At 36.6% G+C, this 22642-nt stretch overlaps 1 protein-coding gene across 1 annotated transcript in view; it reads right to left on the reverse strand.

The window, feature by feature from the left end:
* The window catches only part of LOC140155234 (integral membrane protein 2B-like), a 219720-nt gene that overhangs the window by 174412 nt on the left and 22666 nt on the right, over nt 1-22642 (reverse strand). The window contains exon 2 of the mRNA XM_072177988.1: nt 11355-11519. Coding sequence (XP_072034089.1) covers nt 11355-11519 — 165 coding nt within the window. The remainder of the gene's footprint in view (nt 1-11354; nt 11520-22642) is intronic.

Consider the following 22642-nt stretch of genomic DNA (forward strand, 5'->3'; position numbering starts at 1 on the left):
AAACCAAGCATCTTCCAATATAACATCCTTGGACAGCCACTTGTGAGAGCAGACCAGCACGAGTATCTCGGCGTTACCATCTCGCATGATCTCCAATGGAGCGACCACTGCAGTAAAATTACCAAGAAAGCGAGTCGCACCTTGGGTTTGCTACGCCGCACCTTATCTCCCTGTAATCAAGGCGTCAAAGCCAGAGCCTACCAGGCGCTTATGCGCCCTCAGCTTGACTACGCCGCTGAAGCCTGGAACCCGTATACCATCACTGTAGTTAATCGCATCGAGCAAGTTCAGCGAGCTGCAGCACGGTTTGTCTTCAGAGACTTCAGAAGAACTACATCTGTGTCAAGCTTGATCAACACCTTGGCTGGGACCAACTTCATACCAGGCGCCTGGCATCACAGCTGACCATGTTCTATAAGATCCAACATGGCCTGGTCAACATACAACTGCCGCACATTATCCTACCAGCAACATACATAGGTAGACATGACCATCAATTGAAATATTCCATACCAGAAGCCACCATAGACTGCTACAAATATGCATACTATCCTAGAGCCGTAAGATTGTGGAACCAACTACCATCAGCGACAGTGTTAGCACCATCTTTAGCCACTTTCAAGGAAGCCGCCCTACCAGCTGTGAGGGGATGAAGGTACCTGTTGGCTCAAGACTCCTGTAAACCACCACAGCAAGTATGTGTTTATCCCGCACCCTAAGTTTTTCGTTTGGTATGGTCGTTATTTTTCTTCACCTACACTTTTCTGCACTTTGCCTGTTGACGTCACTTCTGCACCATCCTAGTATAGCTTTTAAAGCTGCAAAAGGATTCACCTTTGAAGATTGAAGATTGAAGATTATAATTCCAATATTTTTTTATATCGTTTTAGAAACGCAGGTCTATATTATATATAAAAACAGGGAAAATCTGTTCCAACTGACCAGCAGGGAACCAAAGGATGGATCCAAAAGGATACAACAGTGTCACACTAGCAATGGATAAAATTAAAAACAGGGAAAATATGACACAACATCCAATGGGGGAGTAACACAAGATATATAAACAGAGTTAAAAAAACCTTTTTTTTTATTTGACGTTTCGAAAAGACAAAACTTTTCTTTTTCAAGGAGTAAAAAATGAGACCTGCTCTCAATATAGTGGAGACCAGCTCTGATCAGAAAAAGAGGAAGATAAAAAGCTGCATTGACTAAAACATTGATTAAGCAGCAGAAAATAAAAGAAATCTAAATAACAGTAGAGCCTAGAGTGGGTTAAGAGAGGTGTGAAAAACCATAACAGCAGGCAAAGTATGGAGAGCCAAATGGGACAAAAGACTGGGGAAAGGCACAAAAAAGATATGGTAGGCCAAGCAGGTCACAAAGGGGGAAAACGACGTGGTAAGGGAAAATTGAAAAATAACCAAAATCTAATGAAAAGGAGGACCACTGACCCCACAACCCGGCACGGAACAACATAGCCCGCCTAGGTGGGACAGCCAAGCGGTAGCAACGTCTATGTGCGTTGGCTCCGCTCCCAGACCATGAAGACGGCATGCCAGGAGTGGACGAGGTGGTCCGATTTTGAACAAAAAAGTGAAGTGAAAAAGGTATGGGACAGTGACCTGCATGACCGAGCCATGTGCAAGGAGAGGGAGATTATCAGTGTTCGAATTAAGCAATTTTTGAGGTTGTCCGCGGACAACCTCAAAAATGTTTTAATTGTCGAAAATATTTTGGTTGTCGAAATTTTAATGAACTTTTTAAGCTTAAAGTTGCAAGTTTAAAACATACACTGCCGCCAAATAATTCACATCACACACTTTCCCCAAACTCACCTTGTTGCTAATAAAATATCAAATATATCCAAGAAAATACAAGTTGTACGTTCATCAATTATTTATCATCAATAAATCCATGTTTGTGCCGTATTTTATGCTTAAAGTCCGTCAGAATTCATGATTGTTTTCAAGAAGTCAAGATTTTAAGGATGCACACAGGATCACTGAAGTGTTACATGGCCAAAATTGAGTTTTCATCACTAATGTCATCTTCAAACCGTATTTTATCTTGTCATTAATAGATTTTAAAGAAATCTTAAAATTTGAACCATAAGAAAAGCTATTTTAAAGACCCTTTCTCATTAAAAATTCGTCAAAATGCAAAAGCAAATAAATCATTGTTTTCCCATAATAGATCGCGTTCTCAAAACGCAGCGTACTGCGGCGCATACAGCTAGCAAAGACACGCACACATGGTAAACTGGATGGGCGAGGTGATTGCTGATTGAGGCGCTGGAGTCGCCAATCGCGATCACTACCATAGACATACTTGTTTGTCTGGGATCACTACCGTATTTTATCGTATTGATCTCTTCCAAGGTAGGTAAAGCTTGCACCATTGCATTGCGAAACTGCGGGCCGACAGACCACCACCGTCCCCGTCCCATAATCAGTAGGCCTACTCAATAGGCCTACTCAAATTATGGGGTTTTTTTACTACATTGGTCATGATTTCTTCTGAAAATTTCAAGATGATAATACAATGCATTTTATATTAAGCTTATTCAGTAACAGTGGTGCACATTTTTTATGGTTGTACAATGTAACTTGTAATCCAGACTTGTAATCGAACGCAAAGGACTGAACTTCCCCCGATGCATAAACTTTTTTTTCCGATATCGAGGGGCTCGATAAAGTAAACAGATATGGCTGTGATTGAGTTTAGCAGCTCATGGGTTGTGGAACCACGTTTAAATTCACGTTTATTTTATTCAAAAATAGTTTCACATTTTAAATATTACCATCGGCTAAAAGATACTCGTACAAAGGTGAGTTTTGGCTACAGATTTATGGTTGTCCGGCGGACAACCGAATCAGTATTTTTGGTTGTCCGGTGACTTTTTAGTTGTCCCGGCGAACGGACAACCAAAATTTGAACGCTGGAGATTATGAATGACCCTTGATGTTGATGCCTTTCGGTGATGTAGTCTGTAGTGTCTTGATCCATTTGGCTTCCAAAGCCAACCGATGGTAGTAATTCTGGCTGTTAGGTCTGTCGATGGCCATGATGATGATGTCTTCAGTACTGTGACCTGCTTGATTGAAGTGTCTAGCAACTGGCTTGTCTCGGTTGTGTTTGGTGTCTCCACAGTGTTCGAGTAACCGGGTCTTCAGGGCCCTTTTGGTTTCGCCAATGTATTGTTGAGAACATTTCTTGCAAGTGATGAGGTAGATGACATTAGTAGACTGACAGTTAAGAGGGTGTTGAATATGGTATCTTTCTCCTGTGACGGTGCTGCAGAATGTCTCACCAGCAGTTGTGTGTTTGGTGTGCTCTTTGTTGCGTTGACCATGTTGGTACTTGCATGCGGCACAATTGTCGCACGGAGAGAATCCCAATTCAGGGGCTTCCGTAGAGGGGATCTTTAGAGATGATCTAACAACCAAGTCCTTGATGTTTGTAGGTCTACGGAATGCTACCATGGGTGGCTCCGGGATGGCTTTCTTACAGCGGTTAGATTAACTCTGTTATATCTTGTGTTACTCCCCATTGGATGTTGTGTCATATTTTCCCTGTTTTTAACTATATTATATATTTCTATGTTAGACATTCATCTATTATACATGCATGTACACCCAGGTATTTTGTATACTGCACCTTTTTAGTATTCTTTATGATGATATACCGCGCCCACACACTGTATACTAGTATGTCCAGCACCTCCTGGGAGATACTGTTCAAGGGATACTGCAGCCAAACAAAATTGTTTCGCTTGCCCAAGATCGCAAAAGTTGGAGAAAGCTTGCAGTCGCCTGCTCGCGCAGCGAATGATGATGATGATGATGATGATGATTGTGTACCTAGAAATCATAAAATTAGCTTTGCTGGCAATTAATTCGATTTGAACCAATAGGCCTTTTCAAATTGTTTCATTCTGATTCAACCCAAAGCATGAAATAATTTTGCGACATGCGCATACAAATCAGTACCTCTTCAGCATCACATGCAGTGCAGAGTTCCAATGCGCAACATGAAAGACTGTAAAGACACGATCAAGCGTGAGGTATGTCTTGTGTAACAGATTGATATTTACGTTAAAGTGTTGATTTATCCAAATCTAAAGTGCCGAAAGATGACAAATATTTGTACTCTTCTTTCCATCACTGTCATATTGTGAAGTGACAAATAGCGGAGGTGTTACCTCTGTATGTTAGGGAACTATTTTACCTGATGACACCATATTGACATCAAACTAAATAAGCTGTATTTTTGCTCAAAAGTGTACCGTGATTTATGACATATCTTGTCTGCCATTTTGACCCCCTAGCTTACTGTATAAATACTGCTCACTGCATCTGGTTTTCGGATCTTGATTTGATATGGTATGCTCACTTCTATCAGTGCTTTGTTGACAAGATTAATTGAACTTTCAAAGTTTGCATGCAAATAAAGTATAGTGGTACATGTATCGTCAGCAAATAAAATAAAATCAAGTATATTTGAAGTATTAATTTTATCATGTCTACATATTGTATAAATTTATCATAAACATATACTGTAAAGTGGCCCAATATTGAACCTTCATGAACAACACAAATAGTATCTTTCAGTTCAGATTCACACAAATTATAGGAAACAAAAGACTTGTTCAAAGACTAATTTCAAGTTATGCATTCTACTTTTTGGAACACACATTTTCCAATCTTTTTCAAAACCAATTCTCACACATAATAAAAAATAAAAATTACAAGCTTAATCTTAACCTACTCAAGATTTTGAATGCTTCAACTTGATTTTGTGACTACAATAATTGCAAGAAAACATGCAAAATTCAATGTTTTTGGCCCATTTGCCCTGAAATTGCACAAATATATTCAAATTTGACTTTTATTGCCAGTTAGAACTAAATAAAGGATTAAGATTTTAGTTATGTTTCATTCACCAAAACAAGATAATATTTTTTTTAATGTCACCCAAAAATTAGTGCTGTGTTTTTCTGGTATCTTCTGTCATGCAAAGCACAGCAGATTCTTAAAATTTAAACACACTTTGCTTTAAAATATCCCCATCCCTTGCTCCATTCACTAATTATGTATATCAATCACAAACTCCTTGTCCCTGACAGTCAATGCAAAATTCTACCAGAAAATCATTCAGATAAAAGGTTATGATGACAATACATGTGAAATCAATGATCAGAGTCCTAGATGTTTGCAGTTGAACTGAAAAATTGCATGCATGCACACATTTGTACAATGAGGAATGTTTGATACATTTCCCATTAGACCACTATAGGCAGTCACTGTGAAACTAAGGAGCTTAAATTACAAAAATGAATTATTGAACTTTTGTTCACAACACAGAAAAGTTGTTCACTTGAAATTTTTGGTTGTTATAATATAAGCTACATCATGTAAAACCTTTAACAAACTGATCCAGATATTGTTGATCAATTTGATGACTCTTGTCTCTTGACTTGTGGCGTAAGATAAGAACTGGATCTTAAGACTCTTGATCATATTATGTAGCCCCACTGTTTTTATTCAGATATTAAAATACAAGTCAAGAGTTGTCAAATCGTTCAACAAACTGGATCATTCTGCTGAAGAGGGTTATAGGCTAGCTAACAACCAAATTTTTCAGGTGAGCAACTTTTATGTGTTGTGAACAAAAGTTCAATCCTTCATTTATTTGATTACCAACACAGATGCACTTTCATGATAGAGCTTTAATATATTATGTGGTGACAGTCTGATATTTGGAACATGGTCATATTGAACTACTGAGGCTATTGAAGTTTTCCCTATCATGTACAGTGGCGTTGATTTCTTTTTGACAATGAGGGGGAAATGGGGTTGGAAAAAATTTCTTGAAGTATAGGGAATCCAGCACCTTTTGGTGACACCAATGCGTGCACAGCACATGAAAAATATTGCTATATTGAAGCTAAACTGTTGAAATATGGTGCAAAAAAGAAATAAATTCGTGCGAGGCACACAAAATTTAGCACTTTGGGGGCTAAAATGGCCAAATATGAGCTTTAAATTTGGTCAGAAACCCACTTACAGGCATCGACATTGGGGGGATGATTGTATGGACCATCCCTCCCTGGCAAAATATTGGATCCTCCCATCCCACCGGGATCTACGCCTATGAACATGGAATTATTTCCTCTGCTCTTGGGGAGTGATGTACCTTTGGATTGCCACAAATCACAAGCACAGTGTTTGCACTATAGTAAGACAAATAAAGCTGACATACAAGAACAATGATAAGGGTTTTATAAAGGAGATTTTTTGATTTTTGACTGGTTGATATGCCTTGGTAGTGGGGAAAACACCCGGGAGGGTCACTCGCATACCAAAGTGGTATGCATGCTCGTCCCCAAAAACGTCGAAAAAGGGTTGATTTTTGGCCTTGTGGCGGCGTCAACGTTTTTAGAAAAAAGGGTGCTTTTCAGGTAAAGTTTCGACGTTTAGGGTATATTTTTTCATTTTCAGTGGGTTTGTTTAAGAATTTACGCCATTTAGGGGTCCATTTAGTTTCTTACGCCAAATTACGCCATATTTTAGGGGTAAGATTTACAGAGCCTTACGCCAATAAGGGGTAAAATTTTTCCACACTGATTACGCCATTTAGGGTCCATTTTTGAGGTGCTAGGACGAGCATGCATACCACTTTGGTATGCGAGTGATCCCCCCGGGGGAAAACACAGAAAACTTAGTTTTGATATATTATGAGCCTTAACTCAAGAGCAAAATATGTAGTTTCAGTAAAATTACAAATTGGGTTGAAATTATCATGCAAGTGACTCGCTGAAATACAGTGTAGAAATATATATATATGGGATCAAAATCACAACAGCTCCCTTTAGGGTCAAACCATATCAAATCAAGGAGGCGCCCCACCTGACCCCCTCAGATTTGCTTTATATTTTAGTCATATGTTGTACCTGTAAAAATATTAAAAACCTGCAAATTTGAGGTCTGTAGCTCTTACGGATTTTCTGTGGCAGCCATTTAAAGTTGGAGTAGGGGGGTCTAAATTTGGACCCAAAAGTTGCCCTTTAAATAAATTTCATCTTTGGGCGTTTGTGCCTTCTTTATAAAAAAGAAAGAGAGGTCTGAAACTTTGCATACACACTAACTGCATGCCCAATTTGTCAAAAAATAAAATTAAAAAAATTCTGTAATTGCGCGTTGTGTCACGGGGTCATTAAATATGCAAGAAAAAATGTAATGTTTTGTAAACTAGCAAGTTTAGCCCCCCTAAATTCACATTTTTTGTCAGATTAATTATTTTTTGTTGTCACCGATGCTATATTTAGGACAAATACAATGCATACCCAAAAATTGGGGTCACAACTCATTTACATTTGAACAGCGCCCTCACGAAGATGGAATTTATTGCACATTCAACATTTTCAGGGGCCCAAAGTCGATGTGGTCCACCTTCAAAGTTTATAAAACATCACTTTTATATAACTACAAGTCTTAAATTACAACTTTGCTAAGTCCCAGTAATTGTATAGGTTGACTTCATATAAAATGACAAGCCCAAAGTTAACCATTTTCTTTATGATTGCATGTAGTGCAAAAAGGGTGCAAATGTGCGAATTCGGAAGGTTGAAAGTCAAATTGACCCCAATATTGAAAATAAAATGGAAATAAAAGTAAATAGGGCCAATAACTTTGCATCTAGTCATTTATTTTCAATATTGTGGCCATTTTGACTTTTAAACCTTCCGAATTCGGCACATTTGCAGTACATGCAATCATAAGAAAACGGTCAACTTTAGGCTTGTCGTTTTATATGAAGTCAATCTATAAAATTAATGGGATTGAGCAAAGTTGCAATTTAAGACTAGTAAAAGTGATGTTTTATAAATTTTGAAGGTTGACCACATCGACTTTGGGCCCCATGAAAATGTTGAATTTGCAATAAATTTCATCTTCGTGAGGGCGCTGTTCGAAATGTAAATGAGTTGTGACCCCAATTTTTGGGTATGCATTGTATTTATCCTAAATATAGCATCGGTGACAACAAAAATAATTAATCTGACAAAAAAATGTGAATTTAGGGGGGCTAAACTTGCCAGTTTACAAAACATCTTCGTGAGGGCGCTGCACTCCAACTTTAAATGGCTACCATAGAAAATCTGTATATATTGAAAACGAAATGGAAATACAAGTAAATAGGGCCAATAACTACTCATCTAATCATTTATTCTTAATATTGTGGCCAATTTGACTTTCAAGCCTTCCGAATTCGGCACATTTGCACTACATGCAATCATAAGAAAATGGTCAACTTTGGGCTTGTCATTTTATATGAAGTCAACCTATACAATTACTGGGACTTAGCAAAGTTGTAATTTAAGACTAGTAGTTATATAAAAGTGATGTTTTATAAATTTTGAAGGTGGACCACATCGACTTTGGGCCCCCTGAAAATGTTGAATTTGCAATAAATTTCATCTTCGTGAGGGCGCTGTTCGAAATGTAAATGAGTTGTGACCCCAATTTTTGGGTATGCATTGTATTTATCCTATATATAGCATCGGTGAAAACAAAAATAATTAATCTGACAAAAAATGTGAATTTAGGGGGGCTAAACTTGCCAGTTTACAAAACATTACATTTTTTCTTTCATATTTAATGACCCCGTGATACAACGCATTAATTACAGAATTTTTTTTTTTTTTTTTTTTTGACAAATTGGGCATGCAGTTAGTGTGTATGCAAAGTTTCAGACCTCTCTTTCTTTTTATAAAGAAGGCACAGACTCCCAAAGATGAAATTTATTTAAGGGGTAACTTTTGGGTCCAAATTTAGACCTCCCTACTCCAACTTAAATGCCTGCCACAGAAAATCCGTAAGAGCTACAGACCTCAAATTTGCAGGTTTTTAATATTTTTACAGGTACAACATATGACTAAAATATAAAGCAAATCTGAGGGGGTCAGGTGGGGCGCCTCCTTGATTTGATATGGAGTGACCCTTTAATGACATTTGATCATCACCTAGCTGCAAATTTTATGCTGCCATCTAGGCCATAATGTCAGCTACTCTAGTTCATTTTGTAAGAATTGTCCTCCAGGGTGTTTTTCAGTAAACTTTCTGTAAGCATTGATTTCTCTCTCCTAACCTGAACAACTATTAAAACATTGTGGAGCTTGTGTCAAACGTGGTGTACCAATCATGTTTTCGTATGGTTGGGATCTAAACATGAGCAAGTTGTTGCTCCTTGTTTGGGGAATTCTTTACGCACGTACGGTGGTTTCAAGAATAACATCCAATAGAACAATATTAATCCCAATGAACCTATAAAATGTGAATTTTGCAAATTGCTAATCAATGCTTTGTCTGGAATCCCAGTTATATAAGCTTATATATCCAACATATTGTGTTGAATATTTTGGAGGAGTGCCTGTTGAACTTTGGAGGAGAGTGTGTTGAATACTTGGAGAGTGCGTTGGCAGCAGCGTTGAGTGTGCATTGAATAAAGCTAAGAGTCCACAGTAAGTTTTTTCAAAATGTTATGGACTTATGGTACTCAATTTGGACTCCTTTTCAGACATTTTTGTATTTTGGCAGCGAGTCCAACATTTTTCTGGTCAATACAATACAATACAATAAACGGAATTTATATAGCGCCTTAGCATAGGTATGAACAAAGCGCTTTACAATGATCTTAAAAGTACAACTTACACTACATCTTAGGCTACAGTAAAATGTACAACTTAATTTTAAAAAAACAAAAAAAACTTAGTTTGGAAACAAATAGGTTTTCAGATTAGATTTAAAAGTGGCCAGACTATCTGCGTGTTTCTACTGAGGGTAAAATTCCGGGCCATGCCGTGCCGTGCCGGGTAACGAGCCCAGTAGAAACGACTTGGGGTAATCGGTTGCCGTGTCATGCGGGTCATGTGCTCGCTTTTCGTGATCCACCTCTTGAGGTGGATCATGCCGGTCAAAGCGTGTAATCTGCGCAGTAAACGAGCCGTGTCATCGGTTGCGGGTCGAGGTCATGCGTGTTGCAAAAATAACGCGATTTATATTCTACTTGTATAGTCTAGCTTAGGCCTATGATGTAGTAGGTTCCTTCTTTCCGATATTATATACACTGGACACATGTGTGACTCGCATGAACTTGATGAAGTAAAATGGATATGACTTTACTTAGTCTAGGCCCACTTCTTTATAGGCCCCCTAGTTAATGAGTTGGTTATATCTTTATAATTAATGAGTTGGTTATATATGAGCTGTAAATTAATTATCATAATAGCCAATTACTAGATCCACTGGTAAATTAATGCAATTTGGATTTTACGAAAATACTAAATTGTGATTGTAGGTCATATGCCATGAGCTGCCATCCGTAGACATTTAATTTTAGGATATAATTAACCGTCAAATCTGTTTTCCGTACTTCGGTTTACAGGAAAAAATGCCGTGCATAAATGCAGAGACACGGCTTTCTGGTCTCAGTAGAAACAAGCTGGGTAACGGTGGCCGGATTATGATCGGTATTTTGTGCCCGGAAAATAGCGGGTCAAAAAGCCGTACGCTCAGTATAAACACGCTGTATGTGAAGTACGAAGTTTTACAGGTAATTTGTTCCAGAGCGCTGGCACAGAATTGCAGAAGGCATTATTCCCATATGTTGTGTGAGTTCTTTTACATTCAAGCAGACTGCCATCAGCATGTGATCGTAGGAACATACCAACAGAAAATGTGTGAGAATTTAGGAGATTTTGTATGTACAGTGGTGTTGTTTCATGTCTACTTTTATAAGCGAATGTGAGTAGTTTGTAGGTAATACAATGTACGCTCATTTACTGGAAGCCAGTGAAGCTCTTTCAGCAGAGGAGTGGTGTGTTCCATACGGTTTGCCTTGAAAACAAGTCTGGCAGCTCTGTTTTGTATCTTTTGTAGTTTTTGTGTGTTTTTTACAGTTGTTCCATATAATAAAGAGTTACAATAATCAATTCGAGAAATAACAAGTGAGCGGACAGCATGGTTGCAAGTATCTTTATCAATATAACAGCGAATGCGTCCTATATTACGAAGATGATAATTTAAAGAGCTGACCATGCTGACTGACCTCCATTTTTAGAAGTTACTCACCCAATGACCTCCATTTTGGAAGGCTTCTCACATAATGATCCCATTTTTTGACATCAATCTCTCACTGAAAGACCGCTAGTTTTGATTTGCTGTCCACAGAGCACTTTGGAAGCCAAGTATCCCCCAATCTGTGCTCCAAATCCACTTTACAACATTGAATCAAAACATGCAAATGTACCAAACACTCATGCACACAGATGGTTTTCGATGTTCATGCATACATACCGGTTTAGCAGCAAAGTAGAGAAGTCCAGCCAAACTGAACGCCATCAGAAGTGTTAGAAGACAGCATATGGCTAGACTACATGTCCGACACTGGGGTCCTGGGGGTATTGTTGCTTGGTGATCTTCTCCCTCTTCACATTTCTGACAGTAGTGGGGTTCCTCTGACTGTAAAGGATAAAACAGAATGGAGAAAGATATCAGTTAGCAATCTTTTTATCATGTTGTATTATCATGACAATATTGAAAAATGTGAACCATTGGCATTTTATTCTTTGCCACATCTCTGACATTACCAAATTCTTCTTGCTTCTTCTCTTTCAGCTCTCTCTCTATCCTCCTGCTCTTCCCATCTTCCTCCTTCGGTTCTTCATTCTGCTCTTCCCTCCTCCTTCAGCTCTTCCCCTCCTCCTTCTGCTCATCCCCTCCTCCTTGACTCCTTGACTACACCTCTGCATCCATCATTATCATCATCAACTGGATATATAGCTACATCAGCATGTAAATTTCAAGTAAACATGTAATTTTTGGGGGGCCTGCACAAAAAGAATATACACAAGAGTAGAAACTGAAAGGTTTGAAGTTTGCCAAGTACACACAATCATTTCTCATATAATTATACGGAGTCTGTACAAAACAAATACAATTAAATTATTGATTCAAGTTCAACACTCCTTCACATGACTATATAACCCAACTGACATTTCTATTTTATGACAAATTTGTTTTCTTTAACCTCTGAAAGTGAAAAATAATCAATGATAATTGAGCTGCAGAGTCCATGATACAGGCTGTATCAAAATGATTGTTACCCATCAATTTCCAGCTATAATTATGGATAAGGCTGGCACATCAAAATGCAACAAACAACCCACCTATTTTGTAGATTAATGTAAAATACAGCGTGTTTCTACTGAGCAAACGGTTGCGGGTGAATTTGAGTGAAAAGGGGGGGGGGATGCGAGGAATACGTGGTAACGGCCCCAGCAGAAACAGATCAGGTGAATGCGCAATAATGCGCGTGCACCTGTCAACCACCTATTGAGGTGGTTAATAGTGGTGTATACCCGGTCCCGTTCGCAGTAAAACAGTTCGGGTGATGATTTTGCAACTGACACTAGAAGTTTGCCTACTACAATACCTGTATGAGCATTCAAAATCTGACCTTGAAGATCAGTAAACTATTTTTTGGAATTCCGACTTTCCCACTAAAAATGTAAATATGTGGGTATTAAATGAATTGCTACCCTGCATTTGCAGTGCTGTAGAAACGACCAGACGAAGATTAAAATGATTACTTGAGAGGATTAAAATGCGGGTGAAGGTTAAAGCGCGGTAATGCAAGGTATAAATTACACACTGGTAGAAGATATAAGTCATGGTCATTTCCTTTTGCAATAAACATCAACACTGATAGATAGTGTCTGATACGATTGATACATGTAAATGACCTGGTGTTGCATACATGTATTTTACTATATGAACACCCCTTACCTCACAGAGGTATACTTGTGTGTCTGTGATCTGGGGTGATTTTCGTGTGTGTCTTTTTAAGTATGACAGACATCTTATTTGTCTTTTTTTTTCCATCTTGTGTTACTTTCTGTGTGTTTAGTGTGTTTTTTCTTGTGTGGCCTTTTACAATACCTTTAAACTACACCCCCCTCTATACTCCCTGGTTCTGTGGCTAGACACACAAGTAAAAAGACACAGAAGCATGTTTTGTACACAAAAAATACACATAAGCATAGCCTGGTGAGAACGATCCACACAACATACCTGCTATAGGTCTGTATTGAAAAGAAGGAAAGAAACAACAAGTGACAAATGGACAAAACCTTAAATGTGACATGATCTGGTCCATGGGGGCCAAAGGCGGCAAATTTTAAACTGAGATATAGGCAAAAAATATGGAGTAAAAAACATTAAAATACATAAGAAAATACACATCACAAAACCGCATAACTTTTGAACAAGTATGCTAAACCTTTGGTGTTTTCAGTATATGATAGCCCAATGTTACTACAAGGTAATAATTATAGTAACTCAATTTTCAAAAATGCCTCCTTTGGCCCCCATGGACCAGATCATGTCACAAATAAAAACAACAACTTGAGTTTCCAAAACTATTTTCCACCAATATTTTGTCATAAATCAACATTATAACAATGTTTTGATAAAATAAAAACAAAGACTATAATTGTTTTTAAACAATAAAAAGCTACTGTTAAATTGTTCTCTACAAAATCAAGCAAGGAAATAAATATACCATTGAATTTGTCATTATGAGGTACATCCACCTGCCAAAAACCTTTTTACATCTTTTTACATGGATCATTTCACTGGTTATCTGGTATTAACTCTCATGTTCCTATATGCATACTCAACTATATTATACATGCCTCAAAATAATAGAAATTTTTTCGTAACATAAATTATGCAATTTTCACCCGCACAAAATAAATGGTGATTAAAAACCTGTGAACATAGCGATCATGCAAATTTACTGGATAATCATGCAAATTCACTTTACAAAAATATTCAAACCTATGGAAATTAAAATAAAAGCAAACAAAATCATTGAAATATTTTCTATCATGTTTAATACCTTAAGTTTCTTTATTTGATAAAACCCAGATCATGTATGTGATGTGATCTTTTGAAATGGCGCTTAATAACTGCCGACATAATAATATTCATAACAAGCATGTATATCCCTAACTGAATATATCAAGCACTGTGATATTATGTTATCCATGACTATCTATTATGTATGAGATTCAACCGTGTTATTCCTCATCGCTCATTAACTCTAACACATTGAAGCCCGGCAGGTAAGCTTGTTTTGATTTGGTTATAGGTAGGTTTATTGCTAGAGTGCAAGGATAATATGCAGCCAACCAACCCCCGTCACTGTGAGTATGTGTGCGCAATTGAGCTAGCTGAATCATGTATACATTAATTTAACTTCACACCTTCGCTAGAGATAGAAAAGCAGGTAGAAAACCAATACATTTTATACCGGTGTTTAAAGATTTTGACAAAAATACACAATAGTATTAATAACTACATGTACAGAAAAAAACTCCCTTAAACTATAAAACAAATCAAGATATGTGACACGGTTGATAATTTAATGATCAGGTTACTGAGGCTAAGTTATATTAAATTAGGGTTTCTGGCTTGTTTGTGCATTTGCCATTCATGAGTGCAAAGGACAGGCCCAAAAATTACTGTAATTTTGGAGATTTTGGTCCCAAATTAGCCCCTAAAGAGAGTTCCAACCACCCCTTTGGTTGGATGATGAGAGTTAGGGGCTGACATTTTCTTCGGAAGGGGTCCCAAATTGACAAAAAGTCAGCGTGTGACCCCCCTTATTTCGGCATGTTTGTGCTAAAATAGTTCATACGGTGTACAAAATGCATCTGATCTGTATAGTAACAAATGTATATTATCCATGTTGAATGTATACAAGAAACCTATTAGTATAAACATAACAATGTTATCATTGCCATCTCACGGTTCAACTATTAAACATAACAAAACAAAACTATATTTAGTTTAATTTTGCTTTCTATATTTATGCATATTTGCACAATATGTAACCAAATCAGTGGTTCATCATTTGTTCTTACTTCCTCATTTTCATTTCCTTATGGTTGTATTTTTCATACATTGTGATTAATGTCATATCGTAATTGAAATTTGAATCACTTTTACAAAATCACATTAATCTATATCCCACCAAATTTTTGAGCAAAGTGTGTACGCCATTCTTTATCAATCCATGATGTTATGAGTCCCGCCTATTACGAGCTGATCAGAGTATACAATGGAAACAGTGAATCACCTCAATTAAAGAAAATCAAAAATCCTTAATAAAATTCCCTTTAAAAGGGAAAGCCAGCCTCAATGTAGAAGAGGTCTTGTAATTAGTTTTGGTCAATGTGAAAGGCATTTTTAGGATCACGCTTACATCTACATGACAGTCCACCAAACCATCAACGATGTGCACATGCACACTGAAACAGCAGAAAACATTAATTCCTAATCTCATGTCAACTCGCTTTTTCGATTACATGTACGTGGTCTCGTTCTGGTCTGTTTGTTTTGTTGTTGTTGTTGTTGTCGTTGGTTTTTTTTGTCTTTTCAGCTTTTTACCCACGATATCTCAATTTCCAATTTTGTAATACCAGAACTTACGAACTCAATATCTTCGCTTAGGAATGTCCGATTTCACTGCTTTTTCGATATATACACTGCCGGTTTGAGTTAACTTACATGTACATTTTATTTTAAAATAACTTAATTAATTCGCAATGTATAGTTTAAGCCTACTATATTATAATAGATAGTGGCCAGCACATTTATAAAGGACTGGTTACTCACTACAATCTTCACTCTTAAACTGTGTTTTTCTGAATGTGCTGATCATGTTGATTGCTAGTCGGAAACTCCTCATGAAGCTATGGACATGGCATCTTACATACTCCATTCTATAACAGTCTGCCTAGTGCCTTGTGTGTTTTCTCTTCAATCATTTTGTTGAATGTAATTTTATGAATCAAATAGTTATGTGTCATTTTATTTATAATAAAGAAGTTATTAAATTAATAAAGTAAGACAATTTATTTATCTATAAGTGCATGTCAAATGGGGTACATTGTTCAATACTATATGCATAAATTATGCCCATATTATAGCTAGGCCCTAAAAACTTTATTTTGCATCAGATTTTTCCGTTGAAAAGACAAAACTGATGTTTATGATAGCAACCATTTCATCAATAACATTTTGAGTCATTTTTATCCATAAAACGACACAGGATATGATAGATAACTACTTTCACATCAATATGGTCCATATGATCACAGATTGTTGAGAATCTGTGATATGATCCGGGATATGATGAAGATTTTGATTCTATAGATCTGTTATCAACATGATATCACGCTGTTCAGTGGTCAAGGAGTAAGGACCCCGGTCAAGGACACTGATATGACATCATAGGTGATGTCAGATTTTCTTCTGCTGACCATATGATGCTATATATATTAACTATTATTGTTACATTTAGGCCTTTAAACTTTTAAAGTCATAATTAATTAGTTCAAACATAACTTTGGTAATACTCACTCGTTTTGTTCGTTGAAACGGCAAAACATACTTACTTTTCCTAACAAATCGAATTAAAATATTTTTAAAAAATTTAACCACAAAAAGTAAAAAAAAAAATCATTCCAATACCACTAAAATATAATCTCTTGAGTAAACTGACCCCAAACCTGAAACAGGTACCAGCCCCGAATGGGCTGGCGAAAAACTTCCAAGGTAATTTTTTGTTGTTCAATTTGTAACTAATAAATAATGTCAGTTGGTGCAAAATAAAATTCTAGTAGAACTCCCTGTGTTTCCTCATTATTGTGACCACTGGACGTAGAAAAAAGATACAGGGGTATGTGACTTTATGTTGCAGAAGCCTCGACTATCTGTGTGAAACTCTGATATCCAACTGCTTATTTCAAGCCCAATCCAATTTCGCCAGCAGATGATACGTGCTGTAAGTGGCAGGTGCATAGATCATCTATCATTGCAAACCTGTGTATTACATAAAAGCAGGCCAGCCAGTCAGACGTGTCTCACACCTACTTGTACAGAGGTTCATCCATTTATTATCAGTTCTGAAAGCTCTTTTATTCAGCCTAGGATAGAGCAGACATCATTAAAAATAAAGGAATAAATTACTAACATATTTGTTCCATTAACAAGGATGTTTATAAAGTAAGTCATTTTATAGTCTTGTTCAAGACGGTCTCTTATACATGTACTATGGCCAGCCAAATCTCCTCACGGTGGGACCCGGCCGCTTTATACAGCCCAACATAATCAACTAAATTTCTACACTGATAGTTTATAAACATCTCAAAAAAAGTAACTAACCCCCTTAAATAATGACCGTTATTCAAAAACGGGAGATTGTATTACAAATCTGTAAAATGCATTGGAAGCAGAATTTATTTCTGCACATTTTGACACCTCATAATTTTTGTAGCAATTGACTAAATATTGACGTCACAGCGTATATTTAAATCAATGTAACCCAAGATTTGAAAGTTGCAGTAAATTGTATTGATTTAGTATTCAGTATAATGGAAGGAAATCTGTGTATTTTACATGTGTGTTGGTCATATTGAAAGGCAGTAAAATAATGAATAATGAATAATGAAAAAGTTACCTCACTTGTTTTCAGAAATTATGTGACGGGAAACTCAAAATTGACTGTTATGGGCCTTATCCAGTATGTTCACAGGTTTTTATTCGCCATTTGTGCGGGTGAAAATTGCACAATTTAAAATGTTACGAAAAAATTTCTACCATTTTGAAGCATGTATAATAGTTGAGTATGCATAGGAACATGCGAGTTAATACCAGATAACCAGTGAAATTATCCATGTATTTACTAAATATGTAAAAAGTTCATTATGTTAACTCTTTGTTGGCAGGCTGATTGTTTTATGTACCTCAAAATTCAATCCATGTTTATTTTTTCTTGCTTGATTTTGTAAAGAACAATTACAGTGTTTTTTTCTATTAGTTTTGTAACTTTTCATAATTAGGCTTACAATTACATGTAAAAATGTCCAAACCCTAACCATCAATTCTAGTGCCGTGCACCCTTAAAGTAACAAATTTCAGCTACAGTGCACTGTGCAAGTTAATAATGATATAATAAAACAATTTTACCAGCTAAATGAAACACATTCTTACTTTCATCTCAGTGAATTTATGAAAATCTTGACCATAATTAATATACCGATCATATAAACTGGACCCAGTGGAAAACAAATACCCATTCACATGAGGGCAATATAACAATTGATATTTTACTTTCAGAAAATGCGACAGCAAAAAGCTCAAGCTAAACTGTGGAAGGAATTTCATTCCAACCTTTATGCAATTTTTTAATACTACTTTTACTGGTATACTATCGGATAAGCAGCCAAATATGCTTTCAGATATATTAGCATCAAAGTTCATCTGTATTGGTATTCCATATATAGAAAGATTTGAACTCTAGATATGATCCAGGCCCGGATCCAGGTTGCGGTGGTTATTTCTACATGTAGTCTGATTAGGGTTCTGCACCTTTATACAGCAGTATCACTTTAATGATGCTGTAATTGTTAAAAATCATGTGTCTAGGGCCATAGTGATCAGCAATTTGTTTTAAGCGTGTAGAGGCCTTTGGGTTTGGTGACGTAGCACAATATAGACAAGAAATAACTACATCAATGCATAAAATAAAAGAAATTCAAATCAGATTAGCATGGAAATGTTCAGCGTTTCATCCTTCTATTGACTTTATCGACTAATGTGTGTATTTTCAGCTGTCTGATTCAATTGGTTACCTTGACATTAAGTGAGTCGCTCATTAGGATTCTTGTCATGCAGTACATGTCTACAGTAATAATACTGTACAGAGTTGTGTTCTACTGCTGCAGGTCCCTCCAATGCCGTGAATGGGTGCTCTATGACCTGTTAAGGGCTGTGCAATAATTATCAGCCCCAATATATAATGTCCATAGGTTGTGTCAAAATTGCCCTCCCCCTCTCTGCATTGCACAAATCAGATACAGCTTTCACAAATGTGAAAGTCTTACCATTTTTTTTTTTTTGGGAAAGTCGTACCGTTTTAATACATGTACACGTCATACGTGAAAGTCTTACTGTTTTAATACATGTACATGTACATCTCATTTTGTGCATAATTTTGACACTTACTAGCATATCCAATTTCTCAATATTCACTTTTGACGACATTCCACTATTTTTGTGACCTGATAACTCAAGAAATGCAAGCAATAAGATTAGCATTATCATTTAGTGCACACAAAAAAGTCTGGGGAATGTTTTCTCATTTTTATTGACACACAAATATACATCATTGTGTGCACTATTTTGCTCAATATGGTACAAAATTGCTTTATTCACATGAACTTCAGAAATAATGAAGTTGGAAAAAAAGGTCCATATTCTCTTCCCTTATTGCCCCTTATGCTTCTGTCAGTTTCACCAAAACAAACATTAGGTAACTGTTGACCACCTGGACATGGACATATCATTTCACTTCTAACCAACAACATCATCAATCAGGGCACTGTATAGGGATATGCATGATGAGATGACATGTCTCTCTCTCTCTCTCCATAATGCAACTAATATAAACTTCACTGGTAAGGTTACTTTCCTAGCACAGGATACTATTCAGTTTCAGAAATGCCACTCAGTTTCATTCAAAAAAACCCTAATACTGGTGGGAAAAACCTGAACAAGCATGTGAATGTAGGCCAACAAGCCCCAAAACATTATTGAAGAAGTTGCCCGACCTGGGTGACAAAACAGCGAGTAGAAATTGGATTTGTCTACAGTAATTATGAATTGTATGACTAAATAACTTTCTTAGGGTAGGAAAACAACTGTGTAGTACTAGCATGAAAGTTCATCTGTGTTGGTAGACATCACAAATTATGATTTTAAACTTTTGATCTCAGCACAAGATTAGACCATAGATTATCTATGATTAGACATACCTCAAATTTTCGGTCCTAAATTCAACCTTCATCGGGAGACTGGCAACCCAAGTTTGGGATCAATGACCTTTTGGACACTTGACCCCAACACTTGGTCGTAGACTCTTGGTAACTGGTATCGCCCCCCCCCCATCACGGTTAAGTGAAGGTTGGTTGACTCTGATGTATATGGCCTCCTTTACCCTTTCGAAATGTTGGTTCCCAGTCAAGCAAGGATCTTGACTTGCTCCAATCAACTTGGTGCCCCCGGGATTCGATGTGGATGTGTTTGGAAACTTCTAACAAGCTGGAACTTGGACGACGACGGTGCTCAAGAAATCTGGCTTTCAAAGATTGTTCTGTTTCGCCAATATAAGATTCCGAGGACTGGCCTTTAAGTGTTTTTCCCTGACAAGGGATAAAATACACTGGTCTGGCTATGTCCTCTTTTTCAGTCTTGTCTTTTGGTGACACTGTCTAAGGGTTTGAGGACGTGAGGGGTGGGGCGATACCAGTTACCAAGAATCTACGACCAAGTGTTGGGGTCAAGTATCCAAAAAGTCATTGATCCCAAACTTGGGTTGCCAGTCTCCCAACGAAGTTCGAGTTACGCCTGAAATTTTGAGATATGTCTAATCTTGTGTTGAGATCAAAAGTTTAAAATCATAAATTATAACTGTGTAGTATTTGCTTTGGGTCCAGTTTACACAAATGAAAAATACTTGCTTGGGTACCTTTTGAAAATCCTTGTATGCAGGTGATATACAATTTGAAATACAAGTCCCCCCTCCCTCAGCCACACCCAAAGCTATCCTGATCATGAAATAATGCAAAAAAGATGATTACTTTTGAACAAATAGAAAAGAGAGCAACTTGATACTCCTACAAATTGATGAGCCTAATGTGTACATGTATGATAAAAAAATGACCACACCAACAGGGACTGTCTTTTGGAATTTGCAGGAGAGCATTAAATAGCTCTTCTGGCACCTTCAAGGAGAGCTGTTTAGAGCATTTTCAATAGAAGGAAATAGAAGGAAAGAATGGTCAACTATGGAGAGCTAAAAATCACTCTCCTATATATCAGATGAAGGAGAGCAGAAGAGAGCTCTTGCTCTCCTCAAAAGGCAGTCCCTGCACCAATATCAGTTATTCAGTTACAATGGAAACAGTGAATCACCCCAATTAAAGAAAATCAAAAATCCTTAAAATGCACATCTTGAATGATTATGTGCTCACAGGTCTAACCATATAGAACATTAACTAACAGAATTGTGTAATATTAGCAATCTCTACCATTATCACATTTACTCATTTATGTATCGTCCATATATTGTTAATTTATAAATGCCACTTACTGCACTTCATGCCTCTATGGAGCCTTTATTACTATTGATTAATCTATATTTTAATCATGGATTTTTCTCAATTTGATATTACCACAGGAGAGAGTTGGTGAACTATACTTCTCTAGCAATGCCAGATAGTTTTGAAATTAATGCTCTGCGTGCTAGCCATAAGCTTCAACATAAAAAGTCAAAGTTTTGAGGTATTTTCTGACAATATCAAGAGCTATCCAAAGAACCACTGAACCAATACTAGGCTTGTTTGTACTCATTTTAATGCATTTTGCATGCTGATTCCAAATATGGGCATGAAAATTTACAATTATGAAATTTTTGAATTTTGATTTAAAAAAAAAAACTTGTCGTCTGCAGTCGACACTCGTGTGGAGAGAGTTAAAATGTGTCATGATTATTGTTTTCAGTACCCCCACATCAACTTGTTTGATATACAGATTGATCTCAAAAGACTTAATTTCTTGCTTCAATTATAATGTTTACCACTACACTTGAGCTTTTAACTCCATGATTTTTAAACAACAATGAATATTTTTATTAAACAAACACCACGCACAAAAATCTCAATTGCAATGAGTTTGACATGTTTGATGTTAAAATGCTTTTAAAATTTGCTAATTGAAAACCTGTTGGAGTTGAGGAGTTCTTTTTCAGAATAATCTCTTTTGTACAATCTGTCAATGTTGCTAGTCAGGCTTGGGGCTATATTTTTCACTGTAAATGAAAAAGGTTCACTCTCTTTTAGCACAAAAATCTCCATTTAGAACAGGAAAAACATGGTTGACATTCAGTTCATCTCTTTTAAAACAATATTTATCACTGTTAATGAAAAAAGTTCATTCTTTTAGTACAAAAATCTCCATTTATATCAGGAAAAACATGGTTGACACTTGACATACAGTTCATCTCTCTTAAAAAAATATTTTTCACTGTTAATGAAAAAAGTTCATTCTTTTAGTACAAAAATCTCCATTTATATCAGGAAAAACATAGTTGACATTCAGTTCATCTCTTTTAAAACAATATTTATCACTGCAGGTAAAGTTTAAACAGTCATTCAACGCTAAATTATTGAGAACTAACCTCAATATTTCGACATGTTACACACGTCTTCATCAGGAGAACTCCAAAGATGTTGTGAAGGAGTTGACTTCAATATTTCCACGTGTTACACACCTCCAAAGATGTTGTGAATGAGTTCACTTCACGATTGACCTGAGATGACCTGAGAGGATGTGTGTTACACATCGAAATATTGAGGTTAGTTCTTAATAATTTTGTGTTGAATGACTGTTTAAACTTTACCTGAAGTTTTTTAAAACTACCAACACTATGAACATTCACTCAAATATTTATCGCT

The sequence above is a fragment of the Amphiura filiformis genome, chromosome 6 (genome assembly GCF_039555335.1).
Source record: "Amphiura filiformis chromosome 6, Afil_fr2py, whole genome shotgun sequence".
Lineage (NCBI taxonomy): Eukaryota > Metazoa > Echinodermata > Ophiuroidea > Amphilepidida > Amphiuridae > Amphiura > Amphiura filiformis.